The sequence below is a fragment of the Aspergillus aculeatinus genome (genome assembly GCF_003184765.1).
Source record: "Aspergillus aculeatinus CBS 121060 unplaced genomic scaffold BO66scaffold_21, whole genome shotgun sequence".
In the NCBI taxonomy this organism is placed as follows: domain Eukaryota; kingdom Fungi; phylum Ascomycota; class Eurotiomycetes; order Eurotiales; family Aspergillaceae; genus Aspergillus; species Aspergillus aculeatinus.
The window spans coordinates 103,359-126,707 of record NW_020291490.1 but is presented as its reverse complement, the minus strand read 5'-3'; the positions used below and the strand labels follow the sequence as shown (position 1 = coordinate 126,707).

The window sequence follows — 23,349 nt, the reverse complement described above, 5'->3', positions numbered from 1 at the left end:
GTGAAGTGAAGTGCTTATCTTGCAGCACCGATTGCTGCTTGGCTATTGGAAGACACAGCATAGGATACGTTATTCTCATAACTACCTCCGATATAGTGTAACGGCTATCATACCTGTCTTTCACACAGGAGATCGGGGTTCGATTCCCCGTATCGGAGACATCCTTTAAATCTTTTTGTCATTTTTCATTCTTTTGACATATCTGCAAGAAGTTCACAATGTCTCACCACTGGACCGTCAAGCCAAAGCGCGCAACACTAGAACAAGTCACCAGGAAAGGAAGGTTCATCCAGTCGCGGCCTACTCCCGGTCGGACCTTCCCATTTGGTAGACCAATATCGGACTCCGGGAATGAGTGCCGCATTCCCCACAGACAGCATCCCCAAGCAACGGAGAGCAGGTGCACACCTGCGGGCTCCCTCTTTCATCACCTTTAGTCGATAGAGAATGTTACAACGCCACCCCACGTACCACAATTCATGACAGTTTTTAAGTGGATTAATAGACTACATACAGTACATGAAAACAGATGCACAGTCGTGATATTGACATAATCAGAGAGGTAAGGAAAAATACAAGAATCGTCAATATGACGCCGGATATAGCGCCACCAGGAACAAGCACAGTGAAGTAGGATGGTGGGCCAGATATAGCAGTGGTCCGGCACAAGGCAAGGAGAGTCAGTATGTGAATGAAAGGAAGGGTATTTGATGAGTCGTCAAAATGTCGAACAAAGCAGTAGGTATCATGTGGTAAATCCCGGGAAACGCGCGCAATCTTCAACTATCCAAGGTATTAGGAAACTCTGCCGGCAAAAATGTCGCACAAACTCGCTAATCTGTAATAGAATATCGCCCCACCAACCAGCGTCGGGGTGACGATATGAGAATCGAACATGGCATCTTTTGGTCGTTTGGGTCTTTTCGGTCTCTCTCCAGAACTCGTAGAATGTGGCCTGCGATTTGCTCAATCGATCATCATTCGAGTAGGCACCTGGCCAGAAGAGATGTTGGAGGACAGCTCCGTCGTCTTGCCCTCTTTATTCTGCGTCTTCTTCTTGTGTACATGTTGCTTCAAGCCTTTGTGGAAGTTGTGCATACACACACAGGCGTTGATAATGGTGATGACGATGAGCACAAGGGTGATGACGGCGAAGAATGTCAAAGAGCGCCGAGCAGTCAAGTATAGGTCATAAGTACCAGGCTGGTACATCCGGACTAGCTTGAACAAGAAATAGGCCATGGCCGCGAAGTAAAGGAGCTAGCGAAATGATCAGCTGATGATCTGCGGAGCTTAACCGAGTACCGTTGAAACATACAATGACAACAATCATGCCAATCGAACTTTCGCGCCGTACGAAGAAGGCCGCGCAGATCAGAATTATAATCGTCACGGGAATGGCAGCTAGTGTGAGGGCGAATTCTATGTCGGTCCTATTCGTGACGATAACGACGAATTGAACGGTGAAACCAAGGAAGAAGAAGAAGTCGAATTTCAGAAGCGAGATATAGATCTAACATGATTGTAAGCATGGGCGCCGCGCGTAACCCTTATACGAGCACATACCTGATAAGTCAGATACCGGCGCTTCATTCGCAGATCGGCGCTGATATGTTTGTAGATAGACCATGCGAACTCGTCGTATAGTTTCCAGGCAACGATCACCATCAAGATTGAACCCATAGCCACGACGCAGGGGATGATGATAAGGAAAGGCTCTGTTTCTCCCCAGACATTTTCCGCAATAGCACCATTGTCCCAGAGAATTTGTACAGCATCGCGAATTTGTTGCACCTGCACGGCCCCGTAAATCAACAACCCGATATTGCACATGCACAGTCCGATAACCTGAATAGTGTTCTTAAGGCGTAGCGCATCGTAAACCAGAATCAGCTCATAGATGAACCCGAAGCTATAGAGGGCTAGGAAGGTTGGAATAGGTTTTGAGGCAGTCGTCGTGGCGGCCGATGGGAGCAATTGGACCTGGAAATTGACGAAAATATAACTTTTGCGAAAAGATTAGCTTCGGACCCGACAGTCTGAACATGGAGACTATTTGCACATACCACTCCAGGGCGAGGGTAATGATCGTTTGGACAAGGGTGACAATGCAGAAGGACCACGTCCACAGAGAATTGGGGCGGTACATCCTGTGTCGCTTTGGGGGATCCGGAGGAACGTTTGTGTATCCTTCCCGTCCACGAAAACCACGCCGAAAGGACGGATCAAAAGAGCCCCCCAGGAGGGAGGCCCGCGATGTGTTGGAATAAATTTTGACGAAGTGCTCCGTGACGGAGCTGGTGTCCGTCGGAGGATCGGGATCTGGATACAATATGCTGGTTTCACCACCAAATGGCGGCGTTTTTCGTTTCGGGAGAAGATCGGAAAGTCGGAGGTCGAGGTGACGATGAGTGCTGTTTTGGCTGTCGCGATCCCCAAACTCTCAGATATGTCGCTTGGCCTGAAAAGACTCTAGGTGGTTCAGGAGGTGAAATCTCGATAATGACCGAAACGGTGACGATAGGATCCCAGGCGCATAAGCCACACCAAATCCCCTGAAAATCAGCCTAGACCAGATGGAGGACAGTCCAGGAGGCTGGGCTGCGAGTGGAAAGGAAAGCGTCGAGATCTCTAGAGGCGATGTGTTTGGTTACTAGGCCGCGTGAGAAAAGTCGCGACGGAGATTTGGCGGGGAGGCTCAGTCCGGTGGTCGATGGCTCGGGACTGGTGGAGGACCAGGCTGGCTGGGTGTAAGGCTGAGCACATGCAGGGTCACGAGTCAGGTTGGTGTGTCGGTTTCAGCCGGGAATGAGGGGGGTGTGGGTGGGAGGGAGAAAGAAAACGAAAGACTAGTTGTGAAAGAGAGACTGATGGGTTGAGAAACGAGTGTTGGAGGAATAGGAAGGAGAAGAGGAAGAGGTGCTGAGTGTTGAAGATGAGGGACAGGTGGAGGACAACAGAAGACGGGGGGGGGACGATGGGGGGAAGAAAGGGAAGTCTGAGCCGCAGTGAGGAGGAAACAACGAGGCGAAAGAAGGGAAGAGGAGGAAAATGTATTATTACGAGTACGAAGATACTTACTTTTTTACCTTTGCCGGTCGGGCGGGCAAAGAAGAGAAGCAGCCAAGCGGAAGATGTCCAGCTGAAGTTCCAGACGCAACGGAAGGGTCAAGTGTCCGATTCAAAAGGGAAACTGCAGGGACGATCCCCAAAGAATAGAACAGAGAGGGGAGAGAGAAAGGAAGAAAGGAAGAATCACGGACAGACAGACGGACAGACAGACGGACAGACAGACAGACAAGCAGATAGACAGACAGAAAAAGGAATCCAACTGAATGGGAGAGTTTCCACTGTTCCAGTGCTCTCTTCCCCACCGGACGGACACCACCGACAACAAATGCGACCAAGAAAAATAAATAGCCTTAACCGGCGACAGTTAACGGTATGAAGTTAAGTTAGCTGGAATTGTGTTGGATTATCCATTGAGGAGTATCCCACCCTCAGTTCTAAATTTGTGGTGCTTAATCTCGCTGTTGACTCGCGCACGGGAACTTTTTAATTAGAATCTTATGTTGTCTTATGTCGCTCTAACACCTCTCAGGAGTTCTTGGTATTCGAGCCACGGCAGGTCCAGTCTTGGCTAATTATCCTTTGGATAATTTACGCAAAAAGTACTCCGTACGTATGGAGTACTTCGCAGAAAAGAGTAGAGTAAGATGGCGGTGGTGGCTAGTAATCTTAGGATTCGTACGTAGAAATAACCCGTGCCTGAGACTAACTCAAGGGAGAAATAAACTAGCCTCGATTACTCCTGAATTGTCGCGTTGCAGGCGTTGCAGTGGGGTGGGTCGGACCCATGCGATGGGCTGGCTGTCTGCCTGCTGCGAACTTTTGAAACCAAAATTTCGCCCGGGGGATGGACGGGGGCCAGATTCCATGGTTCAATTTATGCATCTTTCTCCTCCCCTCCCCCCCCGGTTTCTGCCTGACCTGGACCGGCAAGAATGTGCCGAACGTCAATGGGAAAGAACCGCTGCCACTTCAGCTGTCAATTGAATCGAACCATTGAGTTGATGGGAGATACATCTGAACACTCGAAGAGGGATAGTTGGCTATTACAAGGCCAATCACTGGAAGCAATAATGTAGCGCAGTGGTTCCGTTCCCATTGAAAGATAAGATGGTATTCTCGCCTGAGGCAGAAAGAAACCAACAACCCTCATTGTTGATTCGATCACGGAGTACTGGGGAGGGCTACGTACTCTTCTACCTAGCCTGCCACTCGACTAGTCACTCAGTACCTTGCCTTGCCTGCGTACTTGTTGCTGTGTAGGGTATTATCCCACCACTGGGATGCGAGGAGGTAGCTAGCTGTTCGGGCTAGAGAGAGGCCGAATGCTGCTACGTACTGGAACCGTTCAAGGAGAGAGAGAGAGAGAGGGTTGGGTTGGGTGCAGGAAACAAGCCACAACCCACAGCTACCGTGACCATGCGGTGACCCTGGTGTGGCATAGTGTGGCTATTTTAGTGCCTCCTTGCCGTTCCCTTCAGGTGGCTGTCCGTCCACTCGGAGGGAAGACTCGGTCTTTTGTGAAACAGCGGTCTTAACAGATAAATTTCCAGCAGTTCTTCTCTGACAGGCTAGATATAGTCTACGTAGTACTTCGTATACTGTGTAGGATCCATCGCCATGGTGACATCTGATTCATATATACCCTACTGTACTCCGTAAATCAAGCACTATTCCCTGATGGGTACCGGCTTATGGGTGACAGGATCGTTAGCCTTTAAACTCGAGCTTCGACATGGTTCCCAGTTCTTTATCCCGCACCATCCAGATCCTAGACTGAATTAGTAAAGATTTCAGCGGGTTGTTGAATAGACAGTGAGCGCGGTGCTTTGCATCTACTAGACACTTAGGTGCAGATACTGCAGTAAACCAAAGGGACTTGCCCGTAGTTGTGCGTTCAGGAGAGAGTCGATTCTTGGGTTGGTGTCGGTGGCATAGTCCAAACTGTGATGCTTTCGACACTTGAAGCATATATCTATGATGGGATCATGAGAAAGCGACATGACACCAATAGATGATGCAAGATAGCGAGTCAGATGTCCCAGAGATGATAATTGAGGTACAGTTCAAAAGACCAAAGGTGTAGCAGTGCTCAGGGCTTTTCACACCGCCTACCTTGGGAGGGCTCATTTGCCGAGAGAATATCAGTTTCCCGCGGTTTTATTGGAGGAGATGGGGGCGGTACACGGGAGCACGGACCACATCACGGAGCTGCGGGCTGAGAATTTCGGCTCCCACTGTAAAATCGAGGGTAAAACGACAGCAAAAAGAGATGAAACTTGTGACTCCGATACGGGGAATCGAACCCCGATCTCCTGTGTGAAAGACAGGTATGATAGCCGTTACACTATATCGGATCTAGTTATTAAAAGCTGAGAGTTTTTGCTAAGTATTCTTGTGTCTATGAATGTGAATGAACTGATTGACTGCTTTCTCGCAATCGATTGCCGCCCGGCAGAATTGTATGTGACGGTAACCCGCCAAATGGAAACGTGAGCGTGGCCTCTTTCTGGCAACCCGCACCTTCACCTCCCCCGACCTTCTGCCATCCACCTCGTCCTTCTTCTCCCCAGCCGACTTCTTTCCTTGTCCCATCGGCCAATTGACCCATCTATCTCTTTGTTCCTCAACTTTAATATTATACTTGCTTTTTTGCTTTTTAGCCCTTTCTTGATTCCACTTTCATAATGGTCAGTGCCTCGTCCTGCCCGTTGTCTCAGCGCGCACCTCAATTGTCCTTTGCGCGAGCTGGATGATCTCCCCCAAGCCGACCGCCGCTTTTCACATCAGCCATTCGAATTGAAACTGACCTCAGTGCTATAGGCTTCTCCTCGTGCTGCTTCTCCCCTGACCTCCGGAGCTGAGTCCGGCCCTGACTCCAAGTCTGCCGGCGCTGGCTCCGGTGCCTCTGCCGTCTCCTCCGTCAACCGCCCTTCCTCCCCTACTCCTCCTGGTGGTCCCCGGGCTGCTTTGCGTCGCCGCGCGGCCGCTGACCACAAGGAGTCCCTCCGCAATGCCCGACCCAGCTCGACCCGCGCTGCCGGTGCCGGTGGTTCTTCTGGCACGATGCTGAAGCTCTACACCGACGAGAGCCCCGGCTTGAGGGTCGACCCCGTCGTCGTCCTGGTTCTCAGTCTGGGATTCATCTTCTCCGTCGTTGGTCTGCACGGTACGTTCCACCCATCCCTCAAGCATCAACCCGAAGAATCAACCGCTGACCGTTTCCCCCTATTCTACAGTCATCGCCAAGATCACCCGCAAGTTCTCCTCGTAAATTAGCCCCCAAACGCCATCGGTTCACCGTCAGACACTCTTCGACCCGGATCTTCTTGATACGCAGCACGCTATCAATCGGTGAATTCCATCCGGGGCCCGCGAGATTGGTTGGCTTGGGCTGAAACTCCGACCGAGAGAATCAGATCGTCGCATTATTTACCACCTTCGAAATCATATACCCCCCCTTGGTGTCCCCCCTTTACCCGTTATTTTCTGCGTGCGCCGGTGATGGAGACATCTTTTCGCGACACACGCATTTTTGACCCAGCGCGCTTTTGTATTTTGTCCGGATTCATACCTATCTGCTGCATAGGGTGGAAAGGGACATGCTCGGACAAGCAGAGGAGAATTCCACAAGGGAAAGACAGAGAAAGAGAGAGAGAGAGAGAGGGAGAGAGAGACTTGGAATGAAATGCATATGTGTAATTTTAGTGCTTATCAATGAAAACGAGTTCCGACCAAACGGTTACTGTTCACACCAGCGTACCCAGCGGAAGAACCGAATCCATCGACCCACGCTATGAAAAACAGACTTGAGATCCTGCGCATAGAGGATAAGAATGCGAAGCAGATAAGGGAAGGTTCCGGCACCCGGGGACACTGAACCTGTGGGGAGAGACCTGGTTAGCGAAGCAAAAGACAAAACAGGAGAAGTAAGGCGACAGAGATAGAGAGCCATGCTATATACATGCTGGCAAAGGCTATCATGCTCCACGAATGTGAGGAACCGAATTACTACCTAGTAGCCAGTGCCTTTCAGAGGCAGCTTCTTAAGACCCCGATAGGCTTCAGAGAATATAGTATACTAGTAGCACATGCAGTACTTGACTTCTACCTTGAGCTTGCATCTAGCTTCTATACGATCTGTCAGCCCACTGTACCTGCAAGCAGAGCAAGCGTTCCTCGGGTCTAGGCGGTCCAAGGCTTCACAGATGAGCTGCTGCATACACATCTTGGGCTGGCGCTGTCCCCGTCTCAGCGTCTTGGACCTCGATCCATCTCTGGTCTTAGCCTTGTAGCCTTAGAGAGCAAGCGAGTCATGGTGAGAAAGAACGATGGAAGAAAATGTACAGAAAGGATTTTTTTTTTACATTACTATAACATTTCTCAAGGTAAATCAAGGTCTAGATAAACGGCCACCGTCTAACCCACGAGCGAAGCTAAGAATCCGAACCGATCAACGCCCGTATCTCCGCCGCCCGCTTCACCACCGCCTCTACATCCTCCACCCTCGGCCCCGGCATGGAGGAGACATACCCCTGATAGGTCTCCTGGAACGGCTCGCTGATGCCGTAGCGGTCGTAGTCGTCCTCATCGTAGTCATCACCGCCGCCGCCGCGGATGGGCACCAGCTTGACGTGCGCGTAGTCGATCTCGAACCCCTCGAAGATCATCCCGCAGCGCTCGATCCCAAACGCCCGGATCAGCAGCTTCGCCACCGCATGCGCCGCCTCCACCAGCCCGGCATAGTCCTCGGGCGACAGCGAGAAGATGTCGCTCGACAGGTGCGCGCGCGGCACCACCACCGTGAACCCGGGGGTGTTGGGGTACGGCGTCAGGAAGGCGACGTGGCGCGCGTCCTCCCAGACCCGCCACTGCGGGGAGAGTTCCCCGCGCACGATGCGCGCGAAGAGGTTGGCGTCGTCCGGGTCCGGGCCGTGGAAGGTGTGGTCGGCGTGGTAGGTGGTCGGGGACTTAGATGCCGCGAACAGGATGGAGCTGCGGATGGTGTTGAGCTGCGGCGTGGGCAGCGGCGGCGCGTCTTTCGAGGTGATGTACCCCGGGTACTGCGGGTGGAATTCCTTGGTGGGGTGCGTGACCGGGGTCCATTGCGGGGTGAGGCCGTGGAGCGGGAGGATCGAGACGCTCGCTCCCCCCGTGGTGATCAGGGCGCAGCGCTGGACATTGTATGCCTTGCGGAGGTGGGAGGCGATGGTGCGGAGCGTTTGGAGGGTTTCCACGAAGGTGGGCGGGGGGAGGTTGAAGAGGTTGGTTTGGTTCGTGGTGAGCGTCGCGACGGTGTGGCCTGGGGTGGTGGGGCGGAGGGTGAGGTTGACGGCTAGATGTGCGTCTTGGTAGATCGTCGTATTGGGAGTGTGATCGTCGGCCATGTTGGTGATTGTGATTTTGATCGCGGTGGTGTTCATGTTGGGTTGGCTTGTTAGGGGGGGGGCATTGGAATGGTGTAGTGTATATCTGGCTGCTTGGTAGCTTCGGGGTTAGTGCTGATTGCGTGTCATGCCACCTTTTCCTCGATCGCGCCGTCTTTCATTCTAACCCCTGAGCGGTTCTCCCACGGAGAACGTGCTGGGCCGATGTTGGGTGCATGAACTGGACATGAGTTCGATCCCAACAATTTTTCTTCCAGTTGCAATGGCATGAGCATTGGGCTGTTTGACATAGCTCGCTAATTGCGGTGTTGTCGGATCCAGAGGTGAATGATGCCTCATTAGTATGGACAATGCAGTCATTGAGGGCCAAACCATCTCAAGTAATGTCCTATGTGTACCTCACCGGTAGTTTCTAGGTGCCTGTTAACACGGGCACTGCAGGTTGATAAGATACCTCCTGGCACAGTATATGGGCGTGACCAATCAGGGGTCTGTATGCAGCTGCAAGGTGATCGCTCCGAAACTCCGACTAAGGGACAGGGTCCACGGACGGACACTCAGTGTGTGGATGAACTGCCTAAGGACGCTAGGCTTGAATTTGACTCTCGACTAGTCGGCCGGGATTCTTCCAATCGCCTACTAGCCGTTGGAGGATTCAAGAGGGAACATCATGGGTTCATGATACACCCGTGTACTCCGTAGTTTCCTTCCCTTTCACCGCATTATCAATGCGACTGATGTCTTCATCGCTGTGGTGAGAGAGGCCATACATATTCAAGAAATAACAGTGCAGACACTGCCAGATTTATGCATCTGCAGTCTTTCATCCTCCCTGAGTTTTCCTAGGCTTCCGAGGCCAACTAGGATGATGCAGCCAGCTATCATGGTCGCACTCCCAGAATTGTGATTATGCATTGGTGGCTATCATGTTGCAGGCAAGCTCGCGGCAACTTGTCAGAGTCCTGGGATAGTAAGTTGAGTATCCTCTGGTAGTCAAAAAATATCAGTAAAGACAGTTATGAATACTCGAAAAAAAGCATAAGATGACTTACACTCAGCAGGGTATAAGTACTGAACGTCTTCGCACATTCTGGCTGGTACGTTCAACAGAAGGCGGATTTGCTGATCTTTCTGTTACTAGACTGTAATAGAGATCAAACATAAGGGGATGGGACTTACGCAGTGATATAGAGAATCACAGTTAGCTGTGATGAGCAGCAATACTCCCCCCATCACGATTCTCAGACAACTCATTGCTCTCCTGCTCCAGTGCCACATAGCGTAGACGAGAAACCGCGGGTCTGCGGACCTTCACAATAAACGCCATTGGAATCCTCCTCCTCATCAAAATATGGCTCAATCATTTTATCTGGAAAGGCCATGCCTAAGTCTAGCGACTTAGATGTCCAGAGTCGAACAAACAGATTGTCAAAGGGTGTCCAGTTCCGTCCCAGGGCTCAGCCCACTTTAGCAATACGCGGTTGAGTTCGCGAAGTGCTATACGGGCTCCCCAGTTCTATATATCCATCGGACCTTGAGCCTGGAGAGAAGGGCCTGGTAGGAAATCTGGAAGGTGTGAGACTACGACCAGGGTTGACGTATCTAAAACTCATGGGCCGTGTAAGTTGTCAAGGGGCTGTACCACTCAATACCCCTGCGGTACGGGAGCTTTCTCAAGGATTCCCCAGAGAGAAAGAAAGAGCGAAGAAGAGATAGACAGAGTTGTTGAAGAAGAAAGATTCGCAGGAAGGCAGGAGAAGAGAAAAACTTGAACATAGCTTACCGGGTTGAAGCCCTAAACCTCGATTTGCGCAGGAACTTCACATCCTACACTACGAAGAACCAGTGACAAATACCAATGACTTTGCGATATATTCGATACTTATGTTTCAACAGGAATATGCAAAGGGCAACGGCCTATCTCAAGATCCCACAGCCTACACTATATATGGCCCTGCAGGGAATGCATGACAAACTAGGAGGGCATCTCGTGAGATGTGAAAACCTCGTGGGAAAGAGATGCTTCACGAAGGAAGGGTGTCGCGGAGATTTGGGAGTGGGAAGCAGCGCCAAGGGGGCGGAGCTGTCTATTCAATGACTTATAGTATTGTTGCTAATCACCTATTCTCCCTTCGCGGAACTCCTTTTGTGGATGTCTGCGGGTGGTACTACGTGGTAGTTACTACCTAGTAGGTCCTGGTATGCAGGGACCGCGTGGGTTTCCCCACGGCCACAAGCACGGTGCCCAATTCATTAATGGTAAGATCGAGTAAGCGAGTAAGCGAGTAAGCAGATTGATATCTCTTTCAAGATTAGACAGGTAGTCTTAGCATCAACAAATCACTATTGGGCATATGCTTTCATGGCACTGTCCTTGCTTATCTCCCAGTTTCCGGCTTCTTATCACCTTAAACTCCCACTGTACCTCGCATTGGCCAATGGCGGGGGGCCCTCGCTGACCTCCGCTGATAAGAAATGCTCTCCCGGCCAATGACAGGACCTTGCGGTGCTATCAAAGATAGAGTGGATCTGCAGGAAGTCAAAATACTTCATGGATCCCACCCGTCTCCACGAAAAAGATGCGGCATGAACAAGCCAGAGCTGCTGGGTCTAGCTCGTTTAAGCGAGATTCAGTGTTTGTTCTGGCTCCCCGGCCTTGAGCTGCTGCCCCATTACGAATTGATAGCGATGCCCTCGTCTTATCGATGACTCTTTGTACTCCGCGAACCTGCGCTCAGATCCAATTGCAGCGACTGAACAGGCCTTTATCCGCCATCATGATCCTGTTGATCAAGATGTGGCTGCGAGGTCGGAGATTTTGCCATATGCCGCTGGCCTATATGATCTCTTACAGCTCGTCCATTTCCGGTGGACTTTCCAAGCACATTCTCAATCAAGAAGCACACCGAAATTTGGGGAGACAACAGAGAACACTCGCTTCGCCATAAATACAACCTTGGCGAGGAACGTCACCATGTCTTCGGACACCGTCAGTTTCACAGCCCCCCTTTCCCAAGGGTTTGGCTATGGTATCATCGTAGGGCTGGGCTTTGCCTTTGCCTTACTGATGATTTTCATTACGTGGGCCTTGAAGAGGTATTGACCCGAACTATGGCTCAATTGCACCTACTTTTGACAGCCAAGCTAATGTAGCCCCACAGGTACCAGCATGAAGTACAAACATCGGAAATGTTCTCGACTGCAGGAAGATCCGTCAAGTCGGGGCTGGTTGCAGCAGCTGTCGTCAGTAGTTGGACCTGGGCCGCAACCCTTCTTCAGTCGACTACAGTAGCCTATGAATATGGCATCTCAGGTCCATTCTTCTATGCCTCAGGTGGGGAAAATCAAAAGACCAAGCATTGACTGCTCACTAATATTTTGTTAAGGTGCTACTGTCCAGATCATTCTCTTCGCAACGCTGGCAATAGAGCTCAAACGCCGTGCTCCAAATGCGCACACCTTCTTGGAGGCCATCCGTGCCCGTTATGGTACTACCGTCCATATCGTCTTTACTGTCTTCTGCGTGATGACCAATATCCTGGTTACATCCATGCTTCTCACCGGCGGCTCTGCCGTCATGACTTCTCTTACCGGGGTTCACACGGTTGCAGCCTGCTTCCTCCTGCCGATCGGTGTTGTGCTATATACTCTCTTCGGTGGTATCAAGGCGACGTTCATTACAGATTACATGCACACCGTGGTAATCATTGTCGTCATCTTCATCTTCGCCTTCTCTGCCTATGCCACAAACGATAAGCTCGGATCCCCTGGCGCCGTGTATGAGGCACTAGTTGCTGCATCGAACCGCCACCCCGTGGACGGCAACGCAGAGGGAAGCTATCTGACTATGCGGTCCAAGGAGGGTGGCATTTTCTGGGTGATCAACCTCGTGGGCAACTTTGGGTTGGTCTTTCTGTATCCCAGACGTCCAGTCAATCGCTAACTCCCCCCCGCAGTACTGTCTTCCTCGACAACGGATACTACAACAAAGCCATCGCAGCAAGCCCCGTGCACGCCTTCCCCGGCTATGTCATCGGCGGTCTCTGTTGGTTTGCTATTCCCTGGCTCTGCGCCAGCACGATGGGAATGACCGCCCTCGCTCTTGAGGGCACCCAGCGCTTGAGCTCGAGCGACGTGTCCGCCGGACTTGTGCTGCCCTTTGCTGCCGTCAAGCTGCTCGGCTACAGCGGCGCGGTATGCACCACGATCATGATCTTCATGGCAGTGACCTCCGCCTTCTCGGCCCAACTGATCGCCGTCTCCTCCATCTTCACCTACGACATCTACCAGGGCTACATCAACCCCGAAGCCAAAGGCAAGCGTCTGGTCTGGATCTCACACATGACTTGCGTGGTCTGGGCCATCGCCATGGCTGCCTTCTCCACTGGTCTCTACTACGCCGGAATCAGCATGGGCTACCTGTACCTGTTGATGGGAGTCATCATCTCCTCCGCTGTGTTCCCCGGCGCCATGACCTTGGTCTGGAAACACCAGAACTGGATCGCCGCGGCAGTCTCCCCTCCGTTAGGTCTAGCCGTCTCCCTCATCGCGTGGCTCGTGACAGCGAAGAAGGAATACGGGGTCCTAACCGTCACGACGACCGGCTCCAAGTACGTTCCCTCCGCACTCCCCCCAACAGAAAAAAAACCCCCTCATCCAAAGAACCAAGAACTAACCTAACCCAGCTACCCAATGCTGGCCGGCAACGTCGCCGCCCTCCTAAGCCCCATGGTCTTCTCCCCCGTCCTAACCCTACTCTTCGGCTCCCAGAACTACGACTACGAGAGCATGCGCGCCATCCGCAAGGTGGATGACACCGACGTCGCCGCGGCCGCCCACGTCGACCTGGAGCAGATCCCCGGCGAGGTGGCGGCCCGCACCGCGGCGCAGGAGGAAGAGGAGACGCGCAAGCTCAACCGCGCGGCCTTCTACTCGCGCTCGCTGACCGTCGTCATGGTGTTTTGCTTTCTGATCCTGTGGCCCGTGCCCATGTACGGCAGCTCCTACGTCTTCAGCAAGAAGTTCTTCACCGGCTGGATCGTCGTCGGCCTGCTGTGGCTGTTCTGCACCACCTTCGGCGTGGTGGTGTTCCCGCTGTATGAGGGCCGGAAGAGTATGGTCCGCACCGTGCGGTTGATGACCCTGGATCTGTTGGGGAGGGGCGGGGCGAGGAGGAGGCCGATCGAGGGCGAGGTTGTGGTGACTCCCCCGGCGGGTGCGGGAACGGGGACGGGAAGTGAGACGGTTTCTGGGGTGCAGACGCCGGTGTATGCTGGGGAGAAGGGGGTGTTGGAGGGGGGAAAGTAGATTTCATTTGAGGGTACTCGTACTCTGGTATGGTGTGGATTGAGTGCTTGTGATGAAGAAGATGATGATGATTATGGATACGTTGGCGAGGGAGGTCTTGGTTCTTATGCTTGGTTTTTTTTTTCGGATGTATGTATACCCCCACTGTTGTTTTTAGTATGTCTAGTGAATCGCAACGTTTATGATATTGAGTCTCATTTCGCTTGTAGACTCGAGCAGAAGATAAACAGCACAGTAGAAAACATGGCAACAGCAAATGGACAAACAAGCAGGAAGCAAAGAGGTATCTTCCAATCCAGTCAAACATGAAGACAAAACGCACACCGTCGATGGAAATACTAATGGCAACATAACAACAGAAATCCGACAGTAAACATCGAAGCATCTACTTATACACAAAGTTCTGCTGTCCTGGCTGCTGCTGCTGCTGCTGCTGCTGTGGTGCCACCGCGCCCGATGCCTGGGGGGGTGGATAGTACGGCGCCCCGCCCCCATACGCCTGGGGTAATTGGCCCGGTATGACACCCGGAGGAGGCCTTGTCTCCGGGGTGATATCTGGACGGTCGCTATATGGCCAGAATGATCAGTTGCTATCGTAGGTTTTGGAGGTCTTGGGGGCTTACCCTAGATCCTGGGTGAAGCGGCATGTATAGCAGGTTACTTCCTGTAGTAGATCATGAGTTCCAATACGTACCTCGTCATAGGGTGGAAAGAGGAGATTGCTTACCTTGTATTTATGCATAGCGAGAGGAATGACAGGCTGAGAAGAAGTAATCGCGTTAGTATTCGAGTTTCTGTGATCGATGCCTGGGGTCGTCGTCGGAGGCCGAACGTACAACAAAGCAGACGGTGAACCAGGGCCTGATTTGGTTAGTGTCACGATCAACGGTATCTGCGATCTTGGGACAGATGCTTACCATCTTGTCAGACAGTGTCCGTTCCAATGTTGGCCTAATGAGGTGGTTGTTTGTCAGTACTAGCTAGCTAGGTAAATTGGTCCCGGGGAGGGTACTGTGTATGCTTGCTACTGTATAGTGCCGCTGTTGCTATGCTATATTTAGATAGCAGTAAATAGCGGCTAGTATATCCCCCACAGCTTACTGATAGGTGTCCCAAAGGAAAGATAATAAACGTGGAATATACTCACAGTTGTAGCAGTAGGCACGGACATTCTCGTAGCCTTCTAGCATGGACGTGAATTCTGGTGGTGCCCGTGGTGTTAGCTTGATGCCGAAACCGGGCGCTCATTTCAGGGTCTATGGGGGATGCCGCTGTGGCGAGGGTGGAGTTGGTAGGTTACGTAGTGGTCAGGCACGTACCATGAGTCCCGAAGGTGATGCAGATGGCCATCTTGAGATTATGGAACAGTCGGGGATATGGTGAGAGAGAGGGAGCGATTGGGAATGCGATGAATAGAGAACTAAAATCGTGATGTCGTTCAGTTGATTATTCGAAGCTCGAAACGAAGGGAGACGATCGTAGGGGAAGGCAGCCATGTTAAAAGGGCTGGGACTGAGAGGCGCGGATGTGTGGCGGCGGTGTGGCTTGGCAGCGGGTGGTTGCTGACTGCTGGGCCTTGGCGGGCCGGTTTCGGGGATTCGGGGGTGCTACTTATGGGGTTGGAGGGTGTTATTGGGGAGGACTGCCCCTATAAGGTACCTGGTACATGCCCCATCCACAGTGAAGAGCTACGCAGCAAGAAGAGTTGCGATGATCGGATATCATTTGATTCGTAGCTTACTTTCCGATATTTTCTCAGAGAATAAATAAATCGAGAGGAGTCCTGCGAAGTAGTAGCTGGTTTGTTCACAGAGATTCCCCCCACCATGTTACGTCCTTCCAACCAGTCGCAATGGCATAAGAATAACCACGCCAATACTTTCAATTTATATATGAACATATCTCGGCGTGACTCGCCTGCAAAGAACTCCGAAATAGGTACAGGAAACGCTTAACGATATCGACCATTGTGTGCCCTTCGCATGCTTATTGAGTCTTGAAAAGGAGGATGGCGCAGTGACCGAGGTAGAAGTAGATGAAATGTTTCGTCTCTGTGATCCAAATCAGTCCATATCCTCAAGGAGCTTTCAGCTGTACCCACCGTGTGTCACGAAGCTGCCAAAGTTTCTTCCCACCACGCAGTGCCATGTCGCACCCTTGCGCGAGTCGAACTGCTAAGGTGTAAGCGGAATGCTGGAATTCGAGTAACGGAGCGGCGGCTGACCTCTCTCTTGATGTACTGGGCAATATCCTGCGACTGTCAGTAAGGTCTCTAAGTGACTTGCGATCGTAGAAACCTACCTTCTCAATGTGGTACTTGTCCATCGCCTCGATCGCTAAACAGCCCGCATTAGTTGGGATCAAGATCAGCCCCGCAGTCATACATACCAACTTCAACAGCCTCCTGCTGCATGTCCTCCGTCTGGTACCTCGTCAGTGTTTTTCCAAGCTCCTTTAGCTCTCGTTCTCCTTACCATATCGACGGACTTGATCTGCGCTAAACAAGCCCGTTAGCTCTCGTCTCCATCACGCCGCGGGTTGACTCACGCTCAAGCTTGTCCTTCTTTTCGGAAGCCATCTTGTTGGTGATTTATCCTTGATCACAAGTTTCAGAATGGAGAGAAAGACCCAGAGATCGAATGAATAGTCAAAATTCGTTTGCGCAGAAAGTACCAATGAAGCCCAACCAGGAGTATTGGGAATCAACAATTCCAGGTTGCGCGCCGCAATGATCCAAAGCCGATGGGGCTCGGGTCTTGCCGCCCCTCACACCGCCTTCGGCACTATAAGGATGCCGAAAATAAAAAAGCACCCTCCCAAAATTTTTTTTCTGTTTCTCGGATTTCACTTTTCCACATCCCGATTCCTGTGGCACGCACACTTTTCGAGAGAGTAGGCCACAGGGACCTGAAGCAAACCACTACTCAATCATGGAAAGCACCAGAGTTTTTGTCTCTGGCCTCCCGCCAACTTTCTCTGATGATCAATTGAGAAAGCATTTCGCTAGTCGCTTCCAGGTCACGGACGCTCATGTATTGCCCAAGCGCAGGATCGGCTTCGTGGGCTTCAAGAGCCATGAGGTTGCCCAACAGGCCGTGTCTTATTTCAATAAGACATACATGAAGATGTCCAAGATCTCTGTAGACATTGCTAAGCCGGTATGTGTTTCACCTGTTGATCTCGTTGCACTTATCCTTTTCCTTCCTTCTTCCTTTTTTTTTTGTCTTACCCGCTGACGATTAAGGTGGTCTTGTGACTGACCAGTACTTTGTAGATTGATGCCGAACCTACCCCCAGAGCCCGCAAGTCTGGCAACGCCCAGGATCATGACGATGCGGGAAGTTCGCTCAAGCGTAAGCGCGATGGCGACAAGACCGAGGATCCCAAGCTGCAGGAGTACCTTTCCGTAATGCAGCACTCGTCTAAGACTAAGACGTGGGCCAACGACGACGCCATGCCTAAAGCCCCAGAGACAAACTCACCTGCAGAACAGCCCGTTGAAGACGAAGAAGAGGAGCCGCAGGAGCTCACTTATGCCCAAAGGAAGAAGGCCAAGCTTGGCGACGTCCCGGCTAATCCTAGAGAAGTGCATAAAGCGGACCAACAAGCTGAAGCAGAACCAGAGCCCATGGTCGTCGATCATAGTGGCGAGGGTGATGCCGAGCCGTCGGCGGATCAGGATGATGCTGTCGCCCCCGAGGAAGAAAAGGCGCCTGTCTCGGATGCGGACTGGCTTCGCTCCAAGACGAGTCGTCTCCTTGGCCTCCTCGACGAGGATGAGCAAGCAGAGTTTGACTCTCCCGCACAGCAAAAGCCTGCTGCTTCTCCCGAGGCAGAGTCGAGGATGGAAGTTGACGCCGAACCTGCTCAGGATGTCGCCACCACCGAAGAACCTTCCGCTGGTAAAATAGCAAAGGAGCCGGAGGTCGACACCAACATCGAGAACATTCGCATCTCAGCACGTCTCTTCGTCCGCAATCTGGCTTATGACACGTCTGATTCGGACCTTCATCCTATCTTTGCTCCTTTCGGCCAAATCGAAGAGGTTAGTTACTTGGTTTTGATCGCGTTACACGTTGCATTGTCACCCCTCCCCCCAAGCTCAATGATGAACGACCTGATAGGGACATCCGATGCAAAGCAGATGATGTTGCCAGGAAACGAGTATTTTAGTAGATGCCTCGCATATCTGAAAGAGCTATACCCTCTCATGTTTTTATTCCACTCATCGTTTGGTCGGTTGATGCTAACATGACTAGATCCACGTTGCTGTTGATACTCGGTCAAACACCAGCAAGGGTTTTGCCTACATCCAGTATGTCAATGCTGATGCTGCCGTAGAGGCCTACAAACAGCTGGATGGCAAGCACTTCCAAGGCCGTTTGATGCATATCTTACCGGCTGCTGCCAAGAAGACGTATAAGATTGACGAGGCCGAGCTGGCGAAGCTGCCACTGAAGAAGCAGATGCAAATCAAGAAGAAGATGGGGGCGGCATCTTCATCTTTTAGCTGGAACTCGCTTTACATGAACGTGAGTTATCTCGTTGCAATCTTGAATGCCCCAATGCTAACTCAACCAGGCCGACGCTGTCATGTCGTCAGTAGCTGAACGTCTTGGTGTGTCGAAAGCAGATTTGCTTAACCCCACTTCGTCTGATGCAGCAGTGAAGCAAGCGCACGCTGAGACGCACGTAATTCAGGAGACGAAAGCCTACTTCTCAGCCAACGGCGTCAATATCGAGGCCTTTAAGCAACGGGAACGTGGAAACACGGCTATCCTAGTAAAGAACTTCTCATATGGCGTCAAGACCGATGACATTAGGAAACTATTTGATCCGTATGGACAAATCACCAGGCTACTGATGCCGCCCAGCGGTACCATAGCAATCGTCGAGTTTTCGCGCCCCGACGAGGCCCAGAAAGCCTTCAAGAGTCTTGCGTACCGCAAACTAGGGGACTCGATCCTGTTCCTAGAGAAGGCTCCCAAGGATCTATTTGATCCCAACGTTGTGCCGCAGAAGCCAACCACCGAGATTAAGGCTGTCTCGCAGGGATTCTCAACGGCTGACACGTTTGCGGCAGATGAGGTTGTCGATGACAACCTGCCCACAACCACTCTATTTGTAAAGAACCTCAACTTCGCTACCACCAATCAGAGCTTTGTGGACCTCTTTCGACCACTGGATGGCTTTATCACCGCTAGGATCAAGACCAAGCCCGACCCCAAACGCCCTGGGCAGACTCTCAGCATGGGCTTTGGCTTTGTGGAGTTCCGCACCAAGGCTCAGGCCCAGGCTGCTCTAGGCGCGATGAACGGCTACAAGCTTGATCAGCATGAATTGGTGGTTAGGGTGTCTCACCGCGGAATGGATGCTGCGGAGGAGCGGAGACGGGAGGACACCGCGAAGAAGGTGGCCGCCAGACGGACGAAGATCATCATTAAGAACTTGCCGTTCCAGGCCACCAAGAAGGACATCCGGTCGCTCTTTGGCGCGTATGGCCAGCTTCGCTCTGTGCGGGTGCCTCAGAAGTTTGACAGGACGGCCCGTGGTTTCGGTTTTGCTGACTTTGTAAGCGCTCGTGAAGCGGAGAATGCCATGGACGCCCTTAAGAACACGCACTTGCTGGGCAGGAAGCTGGTGCTGGAATTCGCGAACGAGGAGGCGATCGATGCTGAGGAAGAGATCAAGCAGATCGAAAAGAAAGTAGGAGAGCAGATGGACAGGGTGAAGCTACAAAAACTTAGTGGTCCTGGGCGCAAGAAGTTCACTGTAGGGGCCCAGGACGAGGAGTAAAGAGTGCCCTCTCTACCCTTGGTTCCTTTGACTTCCTTCCTCCCTGTTGATAGGGGACAGACAATGGCAATGGTGCACTGATGGTGATGATATCCCTTGCGTCCGGGACGCTGAGTTTGGAGGGCGGAAGTAGGCTCTCACGTTCGCCTGCGGCTGTCAACACGTACATACGCGTTCTGCAGAGCGAGCGGATGCTCGTGCCTGTTCTCACGAGAGTTTCGTCCTGTCATCCCAGTAAGGTCCTTCTCCCGAGTCTCCGTGCTATTCAGGGCTCACTACTTCCCTTAATCCCTTATACCTACCTACCTACCTACCAATTCATACCTTCAATCAATGCGAAACCCTTGGTTATGGACGTGCAAATTAAGCTGGAGCTAGGGTTCTCACCAACATTCCGACCTGATCTTCGTAATTACCTCGTTACATTCCACACCTACGGTTGGAGACGACGTCGTTGGCTCACGCTCATTCCAAAGCCGGCTCTTTGCCACAACTCGTCCAGTTTGGATGCTGTGTACCTGCTTTTCAGGTAACGATGTCCATCTCACGCTGCGAAAACCTCCGAGTTGCACCTCACTGGAGCGTGCACCTTGAGGGACCCCCTTGCATCAGTCTCCGGCTCGTGCCAATCGTGGGCTTCCTTCCCTCCTGATTTGCTCCCCAGTGGTTTCCTGGGCTCAGCACTCAGTCTGGACGCGTGAAGCCTGGAAGGAGATTCCCTGTTGTCCCCCGCCTTGGACAATCGAGGTTCGTTGCCCTAGAGGGGTGGTTCATCAACAAGCAGTGGGATCGAGCAATGTCACTGGGCCTCCCTCTCCAGGGGAGAGAATGGTTCCCTATAAACACCATGCTGCTCGCTCCCACATTCTCTCTCGTAGGGTTCTTACATTCTCTCCAAGCATTTGCGTTCTTGATCGCTGGGTTGGTGACTGCTACGTTCTTTGCCAGGCAGTAGTAAGCATTTCGCGGTCCTCGTCCCCCATCTCTTTGGAATTCGTCGCCATTCTTTCCAAGAGCCTACACTCTGGTCCGCCCCATGGCTACTGACTGGCAAACGGAGTGTATTCTGCCTCAACATCAACCCACTCTGGACAGTATCGGAGTTCATACGGACAGAGCCTTGCAGAACACCTCGGGGAACGTTCAGACGTACTCGGACAGCCTCGCACACAGTGGGATCACGGGGCGGGACGAGCATCTGCATCATCTAGCCTACAAGTACCCTCAACCTCCTGTGCCAACACATCCAGTGCCAACTGTCTCTAGCCTTGGGCCTCCTCAGAGCCTACGATTCCAGGCAAAGAAGCTGCGGCGTCTGCAGTCTGTTGGTCCGAACCTCGTGGGACCGCGTCGACCAAGAAGCTACCTCAGGTCGCAGAAGTATCTCGAGTATCGAGCCCGACCTCGCCGCGACACTGGCAAAGATGGGGAACCGGTATGGTCGGACGAACTTGAAGACGCGTTTCAACAAGGTGAGCAGCTTCGAGGATGATAGTGTAACAGCACCCAAGTAACCCGTTCAACAGCTCTCGAAGCGAATCCGCCGATGGGCCGACGGAAATGGTCGGAACGAGGAAAGTCCTATGGTCGAAATGAGCTTATTGCTGAATACATCTACAAGAAAACTGGTAAACGACGAACCAGAAAGCAAGTGTCCAGCCATCTGCAAGTCCTCGACTCATTCCTCAAAGGAGACCCGGACTGTAAGTTTCATCTGGCGTGAAGAAGGGCAAATGCAACGGGACTGACGCAGAGCAGGGGAGCGACTCGTACGAGAAGAGGCGGCCGTCCGCTCGAACAGCCAACATCCGCCCAGTGGTCCAAAATGGAGGGCTTCCTTGGACCCTCCCCTGTCAAGTCATTATGGCAATCACTTCCACACCCCCCATTATGATCATTTGAGGTTGGGGCATGCTTATGCTGGCGATATCCCCTCGGCGCACATCTCCCTTAATTCCAGCCTCCACGACGGCAACATCAACACTGTACAGGGGCTTGGGTTTGATATGTGGGTCAGCGCTCCAGACAAGCCGAACCGAATCGACGACGCCATCCACATCTACAGCCGGCTCCAGGGAGACCAGCGCCATCCTGTTGCACCGCCGATGCCCTTGAAAGACCTGCCAGGGTGGCAGGCATCCTTTCCTGATTTGAATTTATTGATTGCAGATCCCAGTACCCCCCTTGATTGCGAGATTATTCTACTTGAAGCCAACCTGAAGTTGATGGATAACTTTCCTCCCACGGGCTCGAGATTGGGGATTCACCTGGAACTCGACTTTGCCCAGGCAACGGCCGGCGATGTGCCGATGGTTCACCAGATGAGCAACTGGACTTGTAAGACAACCATGTATGACAATGGCCGCAATGTCCATGAAGAGTGTCACAGTGTTGCCCAACCGGGGTCGACCAAGGTCAAGCCACTGTTTGAATCCCGATGGTGGGCCAACTGCTTCACGCAGCTCACGCAAGACCAGAAGATGGTCGAGGAAAGAGGTCCACATCACGTTTCGCACGAAGTTGGGAGACAATACCTTCGCACCTTGACGGTAGTCCAGGAGATCCGGGCAGTCGCGCCTTATAATGTGCGACGGATGTCCACCAACTCGTACTCGGGCCATGGGGTGAACGAACCGAAGCGGGTTGCGATTCTGCTCTGGAAGTTTCGGCAGACGAGGCCCAACGAGGTCGGCACCACCACTTGGCGTCGGATCATTCCTCCCCCAGAGCGGACTTCGCATGCGAGTCCCAAAGCCCCGACTGGACTAGACCTTCCTCCCATCCCACTGGACTCCCTCCTGATGAACCGCCCCGGCCCCAGTGCGTACCACCCGGCTCAGTCCCATGAACTACTGCACACCACCACTACCTCGCAACCGCACTGGCCTCTGTACCAACAGCCCCAGGACAGTGTTGCCAACATGTTCAATTCCAATGGACCCTTCGACTTCCTCGGACACATCAAGGCCGAAGATCGGTTGGGTGACAAGACATCGGTGACGTCGGTGCTGGACTCCTTCTCCCATCTCCAACCGCACGAGACCAGCCAGCCCACGAGCCTCAGCGGTTCCACTGGCGGGCCTGTCATGATGAGTGTGCCGGATCTCTCCCTGTCGCATTCCAGCCTGCCTGCATACGGGATCGGTCACGACGGGCACTACGTGCCACCGCAGTCCCATGGCGTGAATGTCCACGACAACAACACTGTCCTCAACAGCATCTTCGGGACCAGCGCGCCGTCTCTCGACGACATTGGCCACAGCCACGCCGCCTGGGCGACGCCCACGACCACCGGAATCCAGGGCGATGTCACCGGCGATAACTATACCCATCTTCACCATCACCACCACCACCACTTCCAGCCGTCCGACCATCAGAGCTCGGTAGCGCGGGAGTCGCACGCCTCCACCAGTTTCGAGGGGTTCCTACCGCCGGATGATGTGATGGACAAGCTGGTCGGAAGCATGCCCGGTGACCCGGGCCTCAACGGGGGTGGTCATGACCACCCGCATGCCACATATGCAGACAGCAACTCAGTGGAGGCGAATTAAGATGTCTTTCAAAGAGGGGTGGGTGGACTTTTCAAAAGCACAATCTGTAATATTATTCTTCTTCACGGGGCGGGTTCTTGGATGGGATGGTGTTATTCTTTTCCTAATTTTTGGGCTTGTGGTTCTGGATAACCTTTTATTGATACCTAATTGATTCGATTCTTAACAATGCAATCTGTGCAGAAGATGATCTCTAATAATTATCTCTAATAATCACCATGTAGAGTGTACTGTTATGG

General features: G+C 52.4%; 10 protein-coding genes and 2 non-coding genes across 12 annotated transcripts; 6 read left to right on the top strand and 6 right to left on the bottom strand.

Annotated features, from left to right (window-relative positions):
- Positions 1–86: 86 nt before the first annotated feature.
- On the top strand, positions 87–158 carry BO66DRAFT_t147. The gene has a single exon. It is a non-coding gene; the product is annotated as a tRNA-Glu (tRNA).
- Positions 159–922: 764 nt separating this feature from the next.
- BO66DRAFT_78005 (uncharacterized protein) lies at positions 923–2,250 on the bottom strand. Its single transcript, XM_025653583.1, has 4 exons — positions 2,067–2,250; positions 1,567–2,005; positions 1,319–1,513; positions 923–1,260 (listed from the first exon to the last, which is right to left on the bottom strand). The coding sequence occupies exons 1-4, from the start codon at positions 2,147–2,149 to the stop codon at positions 967–969; spliced, it is 1,011 nt and encodes a 336-aa protein (XP_025504497.1). The 5' UTR covers positions 2,150–2,250; the 3' UTR covers positions 923–966.
- Positions 2,251–2,706: 456 nt separating this feature from the next.
- On the top strand, positions 2,707–3,638 carry BO66DRAFT_78057 (uncharacterized protein). Its single transcript, XM_025653584.1, has one exon. It carries the CDS (start codon positions 2,936–2,938, stop codon positions 3,446–3,448), a length of 513 nt encoding a protein of 170 aa, XP_025504496.1. The 5' UTR covers positions 2,707–2,935; the 3' UTR covers positions 3,449–3,638.
- A 1,716-nt stretch (positions 3,639–5,354) lies between these two features.
- BO66DRAFT_t139 lies at positions 5,355–5,426 on the bottom strand. Its single transcript has one exon. It is a non-coding gene; the product is annotated as a tRNA-Glu (tRNA).
- Positions 5,427–5,597: 171 nt separating this feature from the next.
- BO66DRAFT_391472 (SEC61-beta family protein) lies at positions 5,598–6,804 on the top strand. Its single transcript, XM_025647269.1, has 3 exons — positions 5,598–5,759; positions 5,893–6,238; positions 6,309–6,804. Exons 1-3 carry the CDS (start codon positions 5,757–5,759, stop codon positions 6,341–6,343), a joined length of 384 nt encoding a protein of 127 aa, XP_025504495.1. The 5' UTR covers positions 5,598–5,756; the 3' UTR covers positions 6,344–6,804.
- Positions 6,656–7,069, bottom strand: BO66DRAFT_77985 (uncharacterized protein). The gene has a single exon (XM_025653582.1). It carries the CDS (start codon positions 7,022–7,024, stop codon positions 6,812–6,814), a length of 213 nt encoding a protein of 70 aa, XP_025504494.1. The 5' UTR covers positions 7,025–7,069; the 3' UTR covers positions 6,656–6,811.
- Positions 7,070–7,451: 382 nt separating this feature from the next.
- Positions 7,452–8,497, bottom strand: BO66DRAFT_391471 (L-asparaginase). Its single transcript, XM_025647268.1, has one exon. It carries the CDS (start codon positions 8,490–8,492, stop codon positions 7,506–7,508), a length of 987 nt encoding a protein of 328 aa, XP_025504493.1. The 5' UTR covers positions 8,493–8,497; the 3' UTR covers positions 7,452–7,505.
- Positions 8,498–11,362: 2,865 nt separating this feature from the next.
- BO66DRAFT_373164 (sodium:solute symporter family protein) lies at positions 11,363–13,763 on the top strand (the record flags this gene model as incomplete). Its single annotated transcript, XM_025645528.1, has 5 exons — positions 11,363–11,552; positions 11,618–11,790; positions 11,843–12,359; positions 12,413–13,066; positions 13,142–13,763. The coding sequence occupies exons 1-5, from the start codon at positions 11,431–11,433 to the stop codon at positions 13,761–13,763; spliced, it is 2,088 nt and encodes a 695-aa protein (XP_025504492.1). The 5' UTR covers positions 11,363–11,430.
- Positions 13,764–13,905: 142 nt separating this feature from the next.
- Positions 13,906–15,245, bottom strand: BO66DRAFT_391469 (rhodopsin family protein). Its single transcript, XM_025647267.1, has 7 exons — positions 15,083–15,245; positions 14,911–14,964; positions 14,681–14,714; positions 14,600–14,624; positions 14,491–14,523; positions 14,387–14,427; positions 13,906–14,329 (listed from the first exon to the last, which is right to left on the bottom strand). The coding sequence occupies exons 1-7, from the start codon at positions 15,111–15,113 to the stop codon at positions 14,149–14,151; spliced, it is 399 nt and encodes a 132-aa protein (XP_025504491.1). The 5' UTR covers positions 15,114–15,245; the 3' UTR covers positions 13,906–14,148.
- Positions 15,246–15,477: 232 nt separating this feature from the next.
- On the bottom strand, positions 15,478–16,427 carry BO66DRAFT_391467 (dynein light chain DYN2). Its single transcript, XM_025647266.1, has 7 exons — positions 16,311–16,427; positions 16,238–16,260; positions 16,152–16,185; positions 16,065–16,099; positions 15,988–16,014; positions 15,865–15,934; positions 15,478–15,814 (listed from the first exon to the last, which is right to left on the bottom strand). Exons 1-7 carry the CDS (start codon positions 16,339–16,341, stop codon positions 15,750–15,752), a joined length of 285 nt encoding a protein of 94 aa, XP_025504490.1. The 5' UTR covers positions 16,342–16,427; the 3' UTR covers positions 15,478–15,749.
- A 266-nt stretch (positions 16,428–16,693) lies between these two features.
- Positions 16,694–19,559, top strand: mrd1 (RNA-binding ribosome biosynthesis protein MRD1; the record flags this gene model as incomplete). The annotated part of the gene is made up of 4 exons (XM_025643728.1): positions 16,694–16,921; positions 17,038–17,808; positions 18,023–18,295; positions 18,345–19,559. The coding sequence occupies 4 exons, from the start codon at positions 16,694–16,696 to the stop codon at positions 19,557–19,559; spliced, it is 2,487 nt and encodes an 828-aa protein (XP_025504489.1).
- A 1,036-nt stretch (positions 19,560–20,595) lies between these two features.
- Positions 20,596–23,110, top strand: abaA (transcription factor AbaA; the record flags this gene model as incomplete). Its single annotated transcript, XM_025645527.1, has 3 exons — positions 20,596–21,031; positions 21,086–21,262; positions 21,318–23,110. The coding sequence occupies 3 exons, from the start codon at positions 20,596–20,598 to the stop codon at positions 23,108–23,110; spliced, it is 2,406 nt and encodes an 801-aa protein (XP_025504488.1).
- Positions 23,111–23,349: the final 239 nt, after the last annotated feature.

What these genes read in the sequence shown, in the direction of transcription:
- BO66DRAFT_391467 (XM_025647266.1), bottom strand. Translation starts at nt 16,341, where the DNA reads ATGGCTTCCGAAAAGAAGGACAAGCTTGAGC. An exon ending in AAAGAAGGACAAGCTTGAGC is followed by an intron (nt 16,261 to 16,310) that starts GTGAGTCAACCC and finishes GGGCTTGTTTAG; the next exon opens with CGCAGATCAAGTCCGTCGAT. An exon ending in AGATCAAGTCCGTCGATATG is followed by an intron (nt 16,186 to 16,237) that starts GTAAGGAGAACG and finishes ACGAGGTACCAG; the next exon opens with ACGGAGGACATGCAGCAGGA.
- BO66DRAFT_78005 (XM_025653583.1), bottom strand. Translation starts at nt 2,149, where the DNA reads ATGTACCGCCCCAATTCTCTGTGGACGTGGTCCTTCTGCATTGTCACC. An exon ending in GCCGGTATCTGACTTATCAG is followed by an intron (nt 1,514 to 1,566) that starts GTATGTGCTCGT and finishes CAATCATGTTAG; the next exon opens with ATCTATATCTCGCTTCTGAA. An exon ending in TTGGCATGATTGTTGTCATT is followed by an intron (nt 1,261 to 1,318) that starts GTATGTTTCAAC and finishes TCATTTCGCTAG; the next exon opens with CTCCTTTACTTCGCGGCCAT.
- BO66DRAFT_78057 (XM_025653584.1), top strand. Translation starts at nt 2,936, where the DNA reads ATGAGGGACAGGTGGAGGACAACAGAAGACGGGGGGGGGACGATGGGG.
- BO66DRAFT_391469 (XM_025647267.1), bottom strand. Translation starts at nt 15,113, where the DNA reads ATGGCCATCTGCATCACCTTCGGGACTCATG. An exon ending in CATCACCTTCGGGACTCATG is followed by an intron (nt 14,965 to 15,082) that starts GTACGTGCCTGA and finishes GGGCACCACCAG; the next exon opens with AATTCACGTCCATGCTAGAA. An exon ending in CCGTGCCTACTGCTACAACT is followed by an intron (nt 14,715 to 14,910) that starts GTGAGTATATTC and finishes CCACCTCATTAG; the next exon opens with GCCAACATTGGAACGGACAC.
- BO66DRAFT_391471 (XM_025647268.1), bottom strand. Translation starts at nt 8,492, where the DNA reads ATGAACACCACCGCGATCAAAATCACAATCACCAACATGGCCGACGAT.
- BO66DRAFT_391472 (XM_025647269.1), top strand. An exon ending in CTCCGTCGTTGGTCTGCACG is followed by an intron (nt 6,239 to 6,308) that starts GTACGTTCCACC and finishes CCTATTCTACAG; the next exon opens with TCATCGCCAAGATCACCCGC.
- BO66DRAFT_77985 (XM_025653582.1), bottom strand. Translation starts at nt 7,024, where the DNA reads ATGGCTCTCTATCTCTGTCGCCTTACTTCTCCTGTTTTGTCTTTTGCT.